General features: G+C 40.4%; 1 protein-coding gene across 6 annotated transcripts in view; it reads left to right on the top strand.

The window, feature by feature from the left end:
• Positions 1-17,397, top strand: part of DGKB (diacylglycerol kinase beta) — a 248,765-nt gene that overhangs the window by 134,796 nt on the left and 96,572 nt on the right. For all 6 annotated transcript variants that reach the window (XM_083578600.1, XM_083578602.1, XM_083578599.1 and 3 more), the window contains one exon: positions 9,904-9,968. In XM_083578600.1, coding sequence (XP_083434726.1) covers positions 9,904-9,968 — 65 coding nt within the window. The remainder of the gene's footprint in view (positions 1-9,903; positions 9,969-17,397) is intronic.

The following is a 17,397-nucleotide window of genomic DNA, read 5'->3' on the forward strand; positions in this document are numbered from 1 at the left end:
GTGCAGAGTAAAAATGCTGCATGGGGCCATTTTGGGGAATAGAAGGAAGCCAGACCTCAAAAGGTGGTCCTCATTCTGATTTCTCTTCTTCATTGTAAGCTGATGTTGTAAAATAGCTACAGGAGCTGGCATGGTGTCAGAGAAAGAAGACCAAATTTGATTCTGCCATGGGGGAATGCTATGGGTTTTCTGTGAGTTGTGGGCTTCTTCCCCCAGTTCAATATTGCTCCTGCCCTATGTGTGCTAATTGAGACTTCACTAATGGGGCTGTTTAATTACTTTGTATGTAAACAGAAAGAAGTGGTAATTTTTGTAACCAGAGTTATTCAGATTTCTCACCACCACCACAAGACTTGAGTATTTTTCCAACTTGTCAAAGAAAGCTTTGCAGGATTCACCCATCTCTACTTTTTCACTGGACATCTAGGTAACGTCACCGAATCACTATACAGCTATGCTTTTATTATACTGCAGAAAATTCAGTTTTGTGTACAGCCTTCTTCTTTTTGCCCCCAAGGTCCTCAGGCAGATGTGGGTAGGCTGTATGTGGCCGTGACTGGTGCTGGACTGGTGATTGGGCCATTCATTCTCTCTTATACTTCCCCTCCCTCTCTCATACGCTTGAGGAAGAAGTGCATGGGGAAGTATGGGTAGAGTGTGGTTTATGTGGGGATGGTGTGTGGGGATCTCTCTCTCTCTCTCTCTCTCTCTCTCTCTCTCTCTCACACACACACACACACACACACACACACTTTATCCTCCTCATCAGTCATGTTCTCCCCAGTCTGTCAAACAGCAGTTTGCTGGACTGGGGGAGTTCAGTTTACATGGGTACAGTACTGTGTGCGGAATGTCCTGTCTCCCATCCCCCCACGCATCACCCTTGCCATGTAAATTGAACTCCCCTCCCCCCGTATGGTAGACAGAATCCCAGTTTTTGCAGCCACAGCTAGTCATTTCCCACTCCTTCTCCTGTCCCCTGGCTTACTTCCCAGGTGGAGGTTCTAAGGTATGTTTGCCAGTTAACTGGTGGTGGTTGGAGGAAGTTGCAGAAGTGGCATGATTAAGCACAGATCCAATTGGTCTGTCAATTTGCCCCTCAGATGTTGCTTTGTATGCCAGTGGTACACACAGGACTGATAATCCCAGTTTGCTGCTGGACATGTAGTTCATCTCCAAAATGTTCTGTATTTTGGGGGGGGGGAATCCACTAATTTAGTTGGATGCATTAACTGACATTAAATGACATTACTGTATAAACTTTGTAAAATAATAATAATAATAATAATAATAATAATAACAGTTTATATGAAGTAAAAATAATAATCCTGCATATAGCATCAATTCAGCTTACTTCATTACCATCATTAGAGCCAAACCCACATACCAAATTACATTAAAATAATTAAATGTCTCTGTGTGCTTTGTTGGGCCTTAAATGTTGGTAGATAAGTTATTCCTCCTAAAGCGAATGATATTAGGAGCGGGGACTTATGGCTCTTGTAGTTGATAATAAACAGAACATTTAATTGTGAAAGTTGAAGTTGAAAATGCTGATTCAGTAGTTGGGAAAAATACATTTAGGTTAAATATTAATTTAAATGTCCTCAATAATGGGTACCTATGCTATTTAAGGAAGTAATTATGCCACAGTGTAGTCAACAAGAGTATTGATTAGAATTTAATTCACTGCAAGAAGACTCCAATCATTCTTAACAGAAGTTTTTTCCTCCTCTTTAACAGTATACTGAAGCTTGTCTCTTTTTCGGTTCTTTTTTTTCCCTTTGGTGGTCAATTTAGTAACAAGTTTGCAATTAATCATTTGCTGATTGCAATGAATGGTCTGTCAATAATATGCAGCTCACGCTGCTAAAAGGGTTATACAGTGCTTTATTGTTTTCCTTTTGTCTTGGGAACACTTTGTCTAGCTATGTTTCCTAGAATGGATTTTGAATAGATGTTTTGAAGTAATGCATGCCAGTTTTAAAGAGACACCATGGACTGATTCGGCGTATTAATCAAAATAGGCACTAACTTTTTCTTTTGGCAGTTCAGTATACGGACATCTGTTGACTCCTAATACGTGAAGTTGGACACTCTGGCATTACTGAAGAGTTTCATTATCTTAAATGTCATAACATTTGTTTGAATTACTCTGTGTAGGTTTCAGATGCTGAAATTATAATCTTGAATTGCTTAACAGATTTCAGTATCCTTTGAAAAATGCATAAATGGGAGCTTGTTAAGAATGCCACCTCTCTAATTTTTAATTTATGCAACAATAGCAAAATTACTGCAAACAAGTAATATCCCTAGATTTTAAAATAGTTAAAGAGAGCCCTACAGCACTTTTGCACTAAGTAAAACCATTGGTTTTGAAAGGAAGGAATTAATGCTAGTAATATTTTAGACAATAAACAGACGAAGAGCACATTATGCTCAATTTCCAGTTCATAATTCATAAATTACAGTCATTCTAACTCTTTCTGTGATATTGCTTGAGGAAAGATTTGAACTTATTTTGCTCCAACGTGCCTTGGTTCTTACCCTTACTATGTCCCTCCAAGGAACATAGTTAACAAAGAACTTACACACTGTCTTGGGAAATTTAATTTTGCCCATCTCTGTCTATAGCAGCCAGGTTCTACACTTGCCAGAACTGCACTATCAGTTTAACCTTTGATTCATGACCTCTTTTGGCAGGGTTTCCCAAACTTGGGTCTCTGGCTGTTTCTGGACTACAATTCCCATTATCCCTAGGTAACCAGCACCAGTGGTCAGAGATGATGGGAGTTGTAGTCCAAAAACAGCCAGAGACTCAAGTTTAAGAAACCCATCTTACAAGAAATGTTTATAAAAATGTTATTCACAGTTTTTTTGAATTAAAAAAAAGACTTCATCAGGGCTGATAGAGTGTGGTTTGACTTGTAATTAGTGCAGCTTTTCCAGAGAGATTCCATTTCCACAGTTCAGTGACCTCCCTAGTTAAAGTCATAAAAGGTAAAGGGACCCCTGACCGTTAGGTCCTGTCGTGGACGACTCTGAGGTTGCAGCGCTCATCTCGCTTTACTGACTGAGGGAGCTGGCGTACAGTTTCCGGGTTATGTGGCCAGCATGACTAAGCCACTTCTGGCGAACCAGAGCAGCACACGGAAATGCTGTTTACCTTCCCGCCGGAGCGGTACCTATTTATCTACTTGCACTTTGACAGGCTTTTGAACTGCTAGGTTGGCAGGAGCAGGGACCGAGCAATGGGATCTCACCCTGTCGTGGGGATTCGAACCGCCAACCTTCTGATTAGCAAGCCCTAGGCTCTGTGGTTTAGACCACAGTGCCACCCGCGTCCTTTTAGTTAAAGTCATAGCCATCCCTATTTCAGGCTATGGGCATTATTGTTGCAACTTGGAGGGGCTCAGGAGTGGATTTACTTGGCAGGATTACAGTATGGGTTCCATCATGGCATGGTCCGAGACCACCTGCATTACTACTTCAGCAGACTTTGCCAGGCTGATCCACAGGCACAGATAATCTTCCAGCTTTATTTGCCCTTCTGAGACCTGATAATAACTGCAATCTACTTCACAGAGTTGGTGTGAGGATATTAAAAAGATATAGATTGCAAAGCAATCTGAGTGCTGAAATAGCTATATACATTATTTACTTCTGGTTATGTTAATAGAACAAGCCTTGAGATCAGAATTTCAGCTCCGTTCTCCAGAAGTGATGTGTTTTTATAGGCCAGGCCTGTCACACAGCAAGAATAACATGGTGTCCAAAGTATATCTGCTATGAATTATTTGTGCTTATAGCACAACACTTTGTTATCATAATTGAAACCCTACATGGCTATTAATATTATATAGCACTTCGAGCATGTAAAGTGGTTTACAGCCCTTATTTCATTCATCAATGTAAGGGATAGGGTGATTATGATGATAAAATTAAAGTGACTATAAAGCCGTGGGAAAACACTGTTTAAGGCTGGCCGGTGAATATGACCCAACACAGATTTAACCATGGAAGCCAGTCTTCCCCAGAATGAAATTCCTGCTCACTTTCCTTCTTGGTGAAGAGTTAATGTGTACCCATGTTAACGGTGATGAACACCAATCAAGTTTCTTTGGAAACGATTATTTATTAGGATTTGCTGGATTAACAATTTGAACTAGAAAACAAGAAGGGGAGGTATGAGGAAGTCAAAGAAATATGTTATTGAAAAATTGATATTGAAATTGATTTGTTTTTAATATTTTTCTTTTTCTTTTTCTTTTTTTTGTCTTTGTATAAAATTGGAAAAATTGAATAAATATTTATTAAAAAAAACATATGGTTTCAAATTTTGAAGGTGAGACTCTGGATTATAAGGAAGTATACCACAGTTAAAGAGGTTACATGTGTAACTCTAAATAGGAATGTCAATTTTGGTTCTCTCTGCTTCCGATTTTAAGTTTGGTTCCCCACATTTCTACAGCAATTTGTGATTTCTTTACTTTTTATTTTTGGTAATCCTCATGAAAATTCTTCAGCGTTTTAGAATTTCTCCTAATATACACAGTTTTGTGTCTAGTTTTGACTAACACACACTTTTTGTGAGAAATTTGGCTTTGAATGTGATCTAAATCGAGTTTCTCCCCCATCCCTGCTCTAAAGTAGAGCTACCAAAAGAAGCCTTAGACTCATGGAGGGACAGTTTAGGGTTAGGTTAAGAGACGGGAGGCTGCAGATCACATTGTAAAGGCCTGTGGGGCAGAGAAAAGGGAGCAAATTTACTCTAGAAATGGGGAAAACAACATGTATTTTCCCTGAGCCTAGTTCTCAAGTCCCAAGCCTTGGGTTGCCCTGAAACATTATCTTCCCTGGAGGGGCCTCCTGTTGCTGGAGTAAGGGAACCGTTGAATGCAGCTGCTGGAGCATGCATTTGTTTTATACAAGAACTAATGTGGGTGAGTTATAATTTGAAATTATACACAACACTTGTTTCATAAGCCCACCCTCCACCAAGAGGTTCAGAGGGGGGGAGTTACATATATAATAAAAATCACATAAGAACATTCCACATAAATATCCCATTAGACCAGTGTTTCCCCAACTTGGATCTCCAGCTGTTTTTGGACGACAGTTCCAATCATCCCTGACCACTGGTCCTGCTAGGTTGGGATGATGGGAGTTGTAGTCCACAAACAGCTGGAAACCTAGGTTGGGAAACTCTGCATCAGACAATCATTAAAATGCCATAACAACTGAAATTCAAATAACATAGTCCCTCCATGAATCAAGCAGCCTCAGTGCAGTATATAGCTAGCATGTCAGTAACATAGAAAATAGCACTTTATCAAATGCCTGTGCAAAAGGTTGTCTCTGACAACCAGATGTCAACAATGGTGCAATATGTGCCTCTGGGGATAGGTAGTTCTAGAGTTAGTGCACTTGTCCTTTGACTCACCTGCTGTATCACCAAGGTGGGAGGGTCCTAATGTTACTCAGTTGTGGGCAAGTCTGTATGGGATTTGTTCCCTCAGATATTCTGTCCCCAAGGTGTCAGGGCTTTAAAACTTTGCATTTACGCATTGAATTGTGTTTGGCAACCATTGGGTGAGATCATCTGAAGATTTGAACAGAAAACGTAATCTGTGTGTCTCAGCACCACTACAAGATAGTACAAGCCCAGATTTACCTGCTGATTTTGATACAATACATCAAAATACTCTATTTTAAAAACCCTATTAATTCATTTGGCAGTAATAAATAAATAAATACAGGCCTAGCTTATTGAAACTATCTCCCCCCCCCCTTTTGAGCAATCTTGTCAGTGAAGGCAATAGATTCTACTCTTAATGCTTTAAAATCACATTATTTTCAGGATTCAGGAGTGGAAAGCTTTTGTGGATATATGTTTGAAATGTTTTTCAAATAACTTGTGAATTAATGTCTTTACATGACATAATAGAACGTGCCAGCTAAATAAATAGAAGTAACATTTTACTTCAAAATATTCCACTGTCAAGATGACAAAAATAATAAGCGTCTCTTTTGAATACAGTAAGCTGGGTATTAAGTCAGTGGGAAATGTTTTTGCCTATCTAAATTATTTAGTCAAAACAGATATTCAGAAAAGTGTTTCAGCAGGAAGATGCATGCAAATCATTTGTGTGGTATAGAACTACTTTTATTACAAAGTGCAGGTATTTTCACAACTTAAGTGCTTGACTTTAACCCTTCACCCATCCTCTCTATTCAACAATTTTTATTTATATACCCAGACCCATACATTATTCTCTCTCTGTGGTCTAGCTAATTTAGCCAATCCAGGAATTGAGAAGCCATCACAAAGTTTAATCCTTCCCATCTTTAGAATCGGCAGCAAATATTTGCTAGTGATATACACAAAACCCTTTGCCTTCTGCAAAACAAAACAGATCTCCATTTCAGGGAACTTGCAGGGCATGCAGAATAAAAGTGAAAATCGTTTCCATCTTCAAAGTGGCAATTTCTGCATGGCTATATCACACCTCCCACTTTTGACAGAACAATTTAAAGGGAACAATGCATCATACAATCCATACTGCAGGGGTGGGTGACCTGTGGCCCTTCAACACCCATCATCCGCAGCCAGCATGGCTAATGATCAAGGGTGATGATAATTGTAGTTCTGCAACATCTGGGAGGCCACATGTTCCCCACCCTTAGCAAGCACTTTGCCAACAATATCATTCCCATCACCATGTTAGAAACCCTACACGGGTAGTAATGTCCCTTTTCAGACTGATGTTGCTCATACGTCAGCTGGGCCGTGTTTTCCTGTGTGTTTTCATAGGTACCAAGCACCTGAACAGAGACACAAACAAGCTGTGGTGTCAAAATGTATCTGGGTCTCTCATTGTAATCGCTCACCAGAGCTGACCAAGACCTTTTGCTCCCTGAGGCGAAAAGAGGGAGATGTCACCTCCTCATTCCACTTACAGAAACTGACTGGATTGGCAACAGAATCTTACTTTAACAGTTGTGAAGGGAGATAGTTTCATCCATTGTATCTGAGGCAGCAGGGAGACCATAACAATTTGTCTAACGTATACAGTGCTGTCCTCCCGCAGAGGGGCTTGGCCAAGGGCCTTAGGAGGAACAGCCAGGGCTGTTGCCTGTGTTTCTCCCCCAGTCTCTGCCGCCTGACCTGATAATCTCACTTTGCCCAATAGTAGGGCAGGCCCTGTCTGTCACAACAGGTACATCTGAATACTATATACAGTGGCACCTTGGGTTAAGAACTTAATTTGTTCTGGAGGTCTGTTCTTATCCTGAAACTGTTCTTAACCTGAAGCACCACTTTAGCTAATGGGGCCTCCCACTGCCACCATGCCGCCGCCACTCGATTTCTGTTCTCATCCTAAAGCAAAGTTCTTAACCTGAGGTATTATTTCTGGGTTAGCGGAGTCTGTAACCTGAAGCGTCTGTAACCTGAGGTACCACTGTACAAATATGCCATCCTTTGAAACTTGCTGAGTGTCTACTTGAGTTGATCGAAACCATTCCACTTCCTGTAAAAGCTGTAGTCTATGGTTACTTTTCCCAGTCGAAGCAAAGTCTCTGATTCTTTCTTGCATTCTATTTTTATGAATGCACATTCTTCTTTGTCAGAGGCTTGGCAAGACAGCCTGGTTTTTAATTTTATGTATATTTATTTTACAAATGTTGCCATAGCAAATATTTATTTTAAAAAGAAAGTTATTGGAATGGGTTTTAACAGTTTCCACTTTGAGGATAAAGACAAGAAGATAGCATGTGATATTAGTGAAATTCACTGGAGGGGAAGGGGGGAAAGCAGAAATCTTCTGTTGCTACATTTTCTAGGAAATATTCAAAACTGGTTGAAGAACTTACAATATAGGCATTAAGGCAGAAATTATGTGTGATTACACTTCAGTCTTAATCTACATCTGGCAGCTAACTGAGACCAATGAAACTTACAATTTTGGCACGGTTTGCACATCATAGTAAACTTACTCCCCCTCTAGTGTTGGTGGGAGCCATAAACCACAATCCCTGATTTAGCAGTATAGCCAAACCAAAGATTGTGGTTAGTAATAGCAATAATTTTTAATTTTATTGTTTAGCTGTAACACAACAAAAACAAAAAGAATATTCAGAATTGAGCCACAAATTTAGCTCTAAGTTTCCTGGCTGCCAGCACAGATAAAGAAACTTGCAAACTAACGGTTTTCATTGTCAGATGGTGGAAAAAAAACATACAAACTTGCTAGGTGTAAGAAAATTCTTTCTGAGACTAAACACAGATCTTTTTCATGATTATCCTTATAAACAGAACATTTGAAGCCACATACTTGAAATGTTTGGTGTGGGTATGACCAGAGGCAAGTTAAAATGTCTTTATTTTCCCAAACTTTTTTTAAAAAATACCACTTTTACTTCTGATTATTTTTAATAAATAATTTGCATTTTACTGATTTTTGCTTTTATTGGTTTAAGGGTTTTTATTACTATGTTAGCGTTGCTGTGAGTTTTCTTGAAGTCCTTTTAAACTGAAAGATAAACATTATGAACACGTGTCGTTTGCTTAGGTACTGGCTACTTCTGTTATAAATTAAATTTTACTAATTCGTTTAATTACCTGTGCCAAGCCATTTTGTCATGACTGATCTAATTTAAGTATCCCTTTGACAATAGGGTATTTATGCACATATTTATCTTAGAACAGGTATCAGGAAGTTAGCAGGGACAGTAAAATTATATAAAGAATCATTTTAGTTGATACATTACTCTCAAGCCCACCTTTTAAATGCAGTGTCAATAGTTCTGCAATCCATTCTCTCAGCTCTTACTGTGCAACTTAGTAACGGAATAATGCTTTGTAATTTACATTGTTCAGAAACATTTCACTCCCTTACTAAAGGGTTTTATTTAAATGCTCACAGATCTAGGCTAAGCCTTTTGCTTTTGTTGTCAGTACCTATTGTTACATTTATTGATGCTGCTTCTTACAAAATTATAGGCTGTAATGCTGTATAGGCTCACAACCCCATTTATGAAGCCCTTTCTCTGTTATGCCCTGAAGCCCCACTTTGCACCTGTTTTCATCTTGACACCCAGCGATGTCACTGGGCAACAGGGTGTTTGATGGACCAGCAGCATCTTCAAGAGGTTTTCTGGTATAGGAGATGGCGCTTCTGTGGACAATAGCAACACACACACACACACACACACACTACCTCTTGGTCTAGCCTGGTACTGGACCAGGCATCCATGATGGTCACAACCATGCACCTAATTTTAATTAATCTGACAACTGTGCTTTGCAAAAATGGAAGTTTCTGCTGATCCAAGTGTTTCTCATCCCTGCTATAGAAGAAACCTTGTTACCTTATGAACCATCATCAGAGGTCCGCCTCCTGGTGCCGCCAGCTTGAGGGTCAAGCAGGAATAAAGCTTTCTTAGGGGTGGCAGCCCGATTCTGGATCTCCTTCCTGAGGCATATTTACATAGCACCAATCCGGTTATATTTTAGGCACCAGGTTGAAACAAGTTTATTTGTTTCTCTCCTATCCCTCTACCTAGGAGGCTTCTTGTGCCTTCATAATGTGCCCTGGGATTTAACAGTGGTTTGAATTTCATTGCCGCTTATGAGTTTTAGTGTGGTTCATTATATTCTTATGGTGCACTTTATTATTTTTATATGCAGAGAAGTTATTGTGAGGCGCATTTTGGCGACTTTATTTTGGAAGCTATTTTTCTTGCGTTTTGCTAATTTCAAAGGTGGCGTGTAAATTTCCTAACTAAATTGTGCCCAGAGAGTCTTTTGTCTCACGTGGTTAAAAGAACCTCAACAATATTTTACAATATTTTGCATTTCAACAAAAAAATGAGATATCTGCTCTTCTTTTTCTCCCCTAGGATGCTTCGATTGCTCACAGGTTTCACATCATGCGAGAAAAACACCCAGAGAAGTTCAACAGCAGGTGAGACCCCTATACACATACACCTTACCTAGCAAGAGAGGCTGGTTTTTTTTCCAGATGGCGAAGAAGCATCTGCCATGACAAAGAAAGTTATGAATTTATCATGAATGGAATAGTGTCACTGTCCGCAACATCAGTACACCTTTCATTAAGGTGTGTCCTCACCAGCACACTCGTCACTTTTCATTTCAGTTTCCCCCTCACTTCCCTGGAACAGATCTTTGCATGTACCCATTCACAAATATTGGCTTGTTTCCTTTTCCCCCTTCTCCTTCTGGAAATGTTGAAGTGGATTCTAATTCTTTTTAGTCCTTATAAATTGTATTGTGCCCAAGCACAGTGAGATAAATGAGAGCCAACTTGGGCGGGGAAAAGAGAAGGATAGGATTTGAGTTAGGATTGTGAAATATCCGAGATCCAGGATCATGAAATAATTGTGATTAGCTTCTTCTATAGAAATATGTATAGGTGACCAACAAGGAAGCTAGTGTGGTGTAGTGGTTAAGAGCGGTAGTCTCGTAATCTGGGGAACCGGGTTCGCGTCTCCGCTCCTCCACATGCAGCTGCTGGGTGACCTTGGGCCAGTCACACTTCTCTGAAGTCTCTCAGCCCCACTCACCTCACAGAGTGTTTGTTCTGGGGGAGGAAGGGAAAGGAGAATGTTAGCCGCTTTGAGACTCCTTCAGGTAGTGATAAAGCGGGATATCAAATGCAAACTCTTCTTCTTCTTTATAAAGGGGTTGGGGGAGAGATTCAAGTTATTCAAGTCAGCAAGGGGAGCAGCAAGTGAAGTGTGTCCTTAGCAAGCAAAAACAGGTACCTCTGTTAAGAAAAAGGTACAGCCTTGTGTGTGGAATAGACAACTCTGAGGATGTGAAGCACAAACGATGACAGATCCAGCATGCATTCTTTGCGCTAGTATCGGTAGCAGATTGCGTCAAACACTTTCTGTCTATATGAACTTTTCACATATAGGGTCCCCTCTCCCTTCTAGTAAAATCAGTTGTTTTCCAATATTGTAGCTGAAGTAGGTACCATTCTAAATAACAAACTGCTCTGGCATATAAAATGCTTGCCTCTCAAGACCAGCGTGATAGAGATGATGATGCACTGTGTGGTATTTGAAGATCCCTGAGTTGACACTTTGCCATTAGGCATTGCAGAACACTTATTAGGCAGCTGCAGCTGTGAATCCTTATGTTTTGCTTCTACTCACATACTTGTGGAGCCTCTTTCATACTCATCGCAAGAGCCACTGAATGCCGTTTTACAAATATAGTCCTGTCGTTAGGAATCCTAAAAAAATGTGTGAAATCTGCAAAAACGAAGCTTTACACAAGTTCCTCGGGACGGGTTGGGGGAGTTGTTCACATGAACTGTGCTCCAAAGGTTATTTATATAAATATAATATAAATTATATTAAAATTAAGTAATAATAATAATTTATTATTCATATCCCACACATCTGGTTGGGTTTCCCCATTTGGGGTGGGAGGTAGGTAGGAAGTGTTAATAAATACACATAGAGTTTCTCATTTGATTTTTTTTTCTTTCCCCTATTTTTCATTGGGAAGTGGGTAGGGATTTTGTAACAGAAAGCATGATCCTTAAAAGTGCTGACTTGGCGGACTAGCCTACCTCCCCCAGTTGTCACAAATGCTGTGGTGAATGGGAATTCTGAAGGATTCTTAGCATTTATGTAAGCAGGTTTTGATGTGTTAAATCTACGGGACCGCCTCTCCTGGTATACCATACCCCGCAGAGGACCTTAAGGTCCATGAATAACCATAGTTTAGAGATTCCGGGCCCTAAAAAAGTTAGACTATCCTCCACCAGGGCCAGGGCCTTTTCAGTAATGGCTCTGGCCTGGTGGAATGCTCTATCCCATGAGACTAGGGCACTTCAGGATTTAACCTCCTTCCGTCGGGCCTGTAAGACCGAGCTATTCCACCTGGCCTTTAATTTGAATTCAGCCTGATCGTTTATTTCCCTTCTCTTCCCTCCCCCTCCCCTTTTATGAAGATCACCCGCTCTGAGACCCCACAGCTAATTCTCCCGTGGTCTCCTCACTGGCCCAAGTAGGACCAATTCAGCCAGCTAGCCCTGGGGATTATTTCCCCTAAATTGATTTTTGAATTTTGAATTTTATTGTTATTCATGTTTTTTATACTGTATTTTATGCTCCTTTTATAATTAATTGTTTTAAATTTGTTGTTAGCTGCCCTGAGCCCGGTTTATGAACCGGGAAGGGCAGGGTATAAATAAATAATTATTATTATTATCATCATCATCATCATCATCATCATCATCATATTAAGGGACAAACACAGGGGAGGCAAACCTCAGGCCCAGAGGACAAATGCACCTCACCAGGGGCACCAGCTCTTGGGGGCTGAGCCCTTTTGCCCTGCCCCATATTGGGGGGGAGGGTCCAGGGCCCCAATGTTCAAATTGCACAGAGGTGAAACATGGAGCCAACCATGGCACAGCTCCAGTGGCTGGCTCCTTCCCCCAGGTTCGAATCAGCCTCCCACAAGTGGCAGTGCCAAAAGGAGGCAGAAGAAGAGGAACTGCCAGCCATTGAAACCACACAGTTGCCATGTTCTTGGCTCCTTCTGACATCCTGATGTCCCGCATGAGACATTGCGCCCCCCCCCCCGTGGCCCTCACAAGCTGGCACCTCTGCACCTCATACCCCTGCCAGCCTCTATCTGGCTTTCAACCCTGTCTGCCAGTCATGCTGCTCTCCACAGGCCACACTCCTTGCTGGCACTGCTCCAGGCTCTCCTTAAGAGCTTCTGTCTGGTTGGAATGCATCTTTGAACTGTGAGCTTGCATGGCTGGATAGCTAGGGATGATGGGAATCGTAGTCCCAAACATTTGGAGGGCCGGAGTTTGCCTATGCCTGATCTAGAGGCTGTGTTCCTGATGCTCCTGGCTTCTGAAGTGAAGTGGAATAGGACTTTCTCGCTGGAGGGAACATAATTTATAGCGTATAGGAAACTCCTTCTCAGCTTCCATAGGCACATTAAGACCTTCCTTTTTAGGAGAATCTTGGAAGAGGAGGTAGTTTTAGAAGACATCTGAAGGCAGCCCTGTTTAGGGAAGTTTTTAATGTCTGAGGTTTTTAGTGTACTGTTGGGAGCTGCCCAGAGTGGCTGGGGAAACCCAGCCAGGTGGGCAGGGTATAAATAATAAAATTATTATTATTATTATTAGTAGTAGTAGTAGTAGTAGTAGTTGTTGTTGTGTTTGCTGGTAGTTGCTGTTGATAGTTAACATATTCACTATTTTAATATTCCAGTGGTTGCTCATTTTACTGTTTTCATTGAGTTTTCATTGTTTTTATTGTTAACCACCTGGGAGGCCTACATTCAAGCAGTGTATAATGACATTAAATAAATAAGTACATGTTTTATGAGATACATGAAGAAACCAGATGGGCAAAGAAACTGAAGTAGGGCAAATGGGTGTGGTTTCTGCAGCAGCTGTAGATGAAGCTGGAATTGTGGTGATACAAGGTTTTTGGGGCTATGAGAACATGTTCCTTGAAGTCTAGCACCACCCATGTGGAACTGTATACTGTTATAAGTTCCTGTTTTACAATGGCGCATCTCCAAAATGGTTCTCTCAAGAATGATTCTATAGCAAGAATGCAGCTTTGGGCTAGCCAAGGTCAGTCTAAGTGCCTGCAGAGACAAATGGCAGGAGCTATCAAACACTTGGCAAATGCAGGATTTCTAGCCTCTTAATCGTGAAGCTGGTTTATAAGGGTCCTGCTGCATATTTTCAGCAGTTGGCAATTATAAGTTATAAAAAGCTCAGCTAATCATATGGTTTCGGCTCAGATTTCATGTCACAATAAATCATATGCCATTAATAACATCTGCTAGCCGTCTTACCTTGAAATTCATCTATATTTCAAAGAACCTGATGCCTCTAACATTATCTTAAGGAAATTAATTGCAAAAATATATAGTCTTACTCCTTATACTCTTTGCTGTATAGATACTTGAAGAATTTGAGTGGGAAATTATCTAGTACTGGGATAATTCCCATCATGAAAGGTTGTGCAAAATAACTGTCAAAGTTTAATTTGCTGTGGAACTACTATATTATGTTTGCCTATTGTGAAGTCACTTCTTATGTAAAAGCACTTCAAAGAGGAGAGCAGGGTCTATGCACTCTCTGGCTTGGTTCTCACATCACGCCAAGCCAAACCATGGCTTAGTGTGAATGTGCAAAAAAATCTGGGCTCTGGGAGAGGAGTTTGCACTTGCTTTATTCCTCACCTATCATTTTGGTACTGTGCTTTGTTGAGCCAAACCACAGGCTGACATGGCATGTCATCTGAACCCAGGCTTGTGGTTAAGGTCTCCTGGAACAACCATGAGCCAGAAACCAAACCTTGGTTACAGCTTCTGGTTTGTCTGGAGAGCCATGAGCCTTGGTTCGGATGACATGCTAAGCCAAACTATGCCTTAGCTTAGCACAGTGTAGCAGCAGAACAACTAGGGTGGAGTGAAGCGGCTCAGTTCTTTTCTCTGGAAACCTGCATACTTGTGCATTTGTGCTAACCTGTGGTTTAGCTTAGTGTGATGTGTGAACCAGACCTCTGTCATGGATGAACATTCCCATCAGGTAAAGCCCATCCTGTTCCTCATGCTGAAAGACCCAAAACATTTTATAGAAACAAATGTCACCTTCTGACATTTGTTTCTGAACTCTTGTTATGATGAAGAAATACAGCACCCCAAATGTAAATGCATCATCTTGGAAGTAATCAAACTTCTAAGTTAGTAAGATGGCAGGCAGAGTCTGAAACTCTTTGCGTTCTCATTTTTCTCCTATGTAGCTGATAGCTGCGGTCTTGACATTTTCTGTCTGTCAGTGCAATTATGGCCCTGTTTGGTGCCAATATCTGCCACTTAACATCTGCTGACAGTCTCATTTAATAACACCATATACTTAGCCATCTTGGAGGCCACATGCATAAAGTCATCTACTAAAATATACATAAAGTATGATAAAGTCTCTGAGCCACAAGTATGGAATTTAACTTTTGAGGAGAAGAAAAAGATAAGACAAAACAGTACCTACATCATCATCCTGACCAGGTTCCATGTTTTGCAGTAAACCTTATTCTGTGTTATATATCCTTCTAGTACTAAGGTAGATGAAGCCTTGGACTTAATAGTGTTGCTTCAGAGTTTAGGGCTGGCCTGTGCAGCAATAATTTTCATGGAGCGCAATTAGTGCCTGTGATCCTAGAGGACATGCATCTTGCATTTTATAGTGTTTCTAAGATGTTGCCTTCTTAGTTTGTGATTTTAACAGGAAAATGTCAACCATTATTCATTTCCATGGATAGCACCAATCCAATTGTATGCATGAACCACCATCGTACAAGTTCAGTCCGGTTTCCACTTTTGGCATGTCATTTGACTAGAATTAACTCCTCCCCCTCCCCATTTTTTTTTCTTGTTTGTAGCAGCATAACAAGCTCTGTATTGTGCTTGTGCTGGACCACGAATACTTTGTGAACCCTGACTTAAGGAAAATGGTGTTGTCTATTTCCTCTGTTTCTTTAAAAATAACAACCATATCTAGCTGTTTGGTTTTGTTAAAGGCTTAAAAACAAACAAAAAACAGTAGTGGTAGATATTTGTACTCGTAACACCATGGCCCATTGTTTAGCTTTGCAAAGAAGTGCGAAGGGTGAACATGGCCCACAAATATTGGTGCACCAGTCAATTATATTTAAAAAGTCCAGAGAACATAAATAGCACGCAGGCCTGTACTCACCTGTTCCAAATCACTCTTACATGTTCCAAGCCATTAATGCAGTTTCTGTTGAAATCAGCTGAAGTTTTTAATGCAGCTGGAGACTCACCTGTTTGTCCACCTTAACTTTAGGAGTTACTTATGAAAAAAATCTAAGAAGGGATAGAAAATTAAACCTATAGCTTTAAGCTATTCTTCCTTGGGGGAATGGTGATGCTTCTTAATCTCTAGAACAAGACCAGAATTATTGTGTTGGTGACTGCCTTTCAGTGTACCCTTGAAATAATAGATGTCAGCTTGACAGGGCTCTGCTGTCAGCATAGGAGAATCACAGTCTGCACCACAGGCTGACAAATCCAGGCACTCTTTAATGTTAAGCATCTTTCCCTGCTGAGTTGAAAAATTGCCCAGCATACACTCTGCAAGTACAAACTGTTGATTCAAAACAGATCCATATGCTATAGGCCAATGTCAATAAAATCTAATTTTCTTCAAAAGATGTCAGGCAGGCAACATATTTTCATTACATGGATTACTTTGAGTACTTCAGAGTCGCCGTCCCCATACCCTGCACAGTTAACCCAGGATGTTGAAGTGTCAACTGTGTATCATCTTATTCATTAAATCAATGGCCGTTCAGTAGCCATTTATTTAATGGGCATGCAAAACCTTTTGGCTTGGCTTAGAAGTAAGCTTAACAGCTACCAGCTTTTGAGAGAATTAACTTGGTTTATTCCAATTTCATTCGAGCCCAGTCAAACTTGTCCATCAGTACTACCATCTATTTAGTACTACCTAAATTTAGTATTACCTAAATAAAAGGGCATAAGCGCCATCAGTCGACCACAAAGGACAAGCACTTCCCATCCATTTGCATCAACAGAGCACTTTTTCAGTATACTAATCTTTAGCTTATACACAGCCTGTAGAAATTTAGAATCTGAAAAACTGGGGAAACCTTAAGTTTACTTTATTTTCCACGGTCCTCCTTATACAGACAGATCAGAGCCTGATTTTAACATGTAAATTCCTGCTTTTTGCAAAGCATTCTTGTTTATAGAGCTGTCCACAGAGACAAAAACACATTATCTAGCATGTCATCATTCTTATACTCTTCCCCCTTGCCTTTAAGCAGAAGAATGAAGTGGAGGCAGCTAATGCATAGCCTTTTAGAAAGTGTATCTTCAACATTTTAGAAACCATTTTTCAGTTCCTGCTTGTGACAATTCATTTGAATTGCTTGCGTTGTTTCTTAACATGTATCACTTTTATGCAAATAAAACTTTGTTTTGACTTGATCACAGTTCGCATTTTTAGAAGTAGCATCATTCAGTCATATTGTTTTTCATGCCTTTGCATTAGGATGCTCGCATAACTAAACACATTTACATCTCATTCTTCAAAGTAGAGGATTGTGTTTGTGATACAGAACATTATCGAGATTGCAGACTTCCAGTGTAATTCACCATCTCCTTAAACAATTGTACTAGTATTTAAACTGGCTTATTCCCATTGAACTGTTTAGTCTGCTGCTGCTGTTGCAACTGCTGTGGCACAAATAAAGCATTTCCTTATCCCTGACAAGCATGATGAAGCTGCCCCACTTGTCTTCAAACACATCTATCATACCTTGTTACTGTGTTTT

The sequence above is a fragment of the Podarcis filfolensis genome, assembly GCF_964270895.1.
Source record: "Podarcis filfolensis genome assembly, chromosome: 12".
In the NCBI taxonomy this organism is placed as follows: Eukaryota; Metazoa; Chordata; class Lepidosauria; order Squamata; family Lacertidae; genus Podarcis; species Podarcis filfolensis.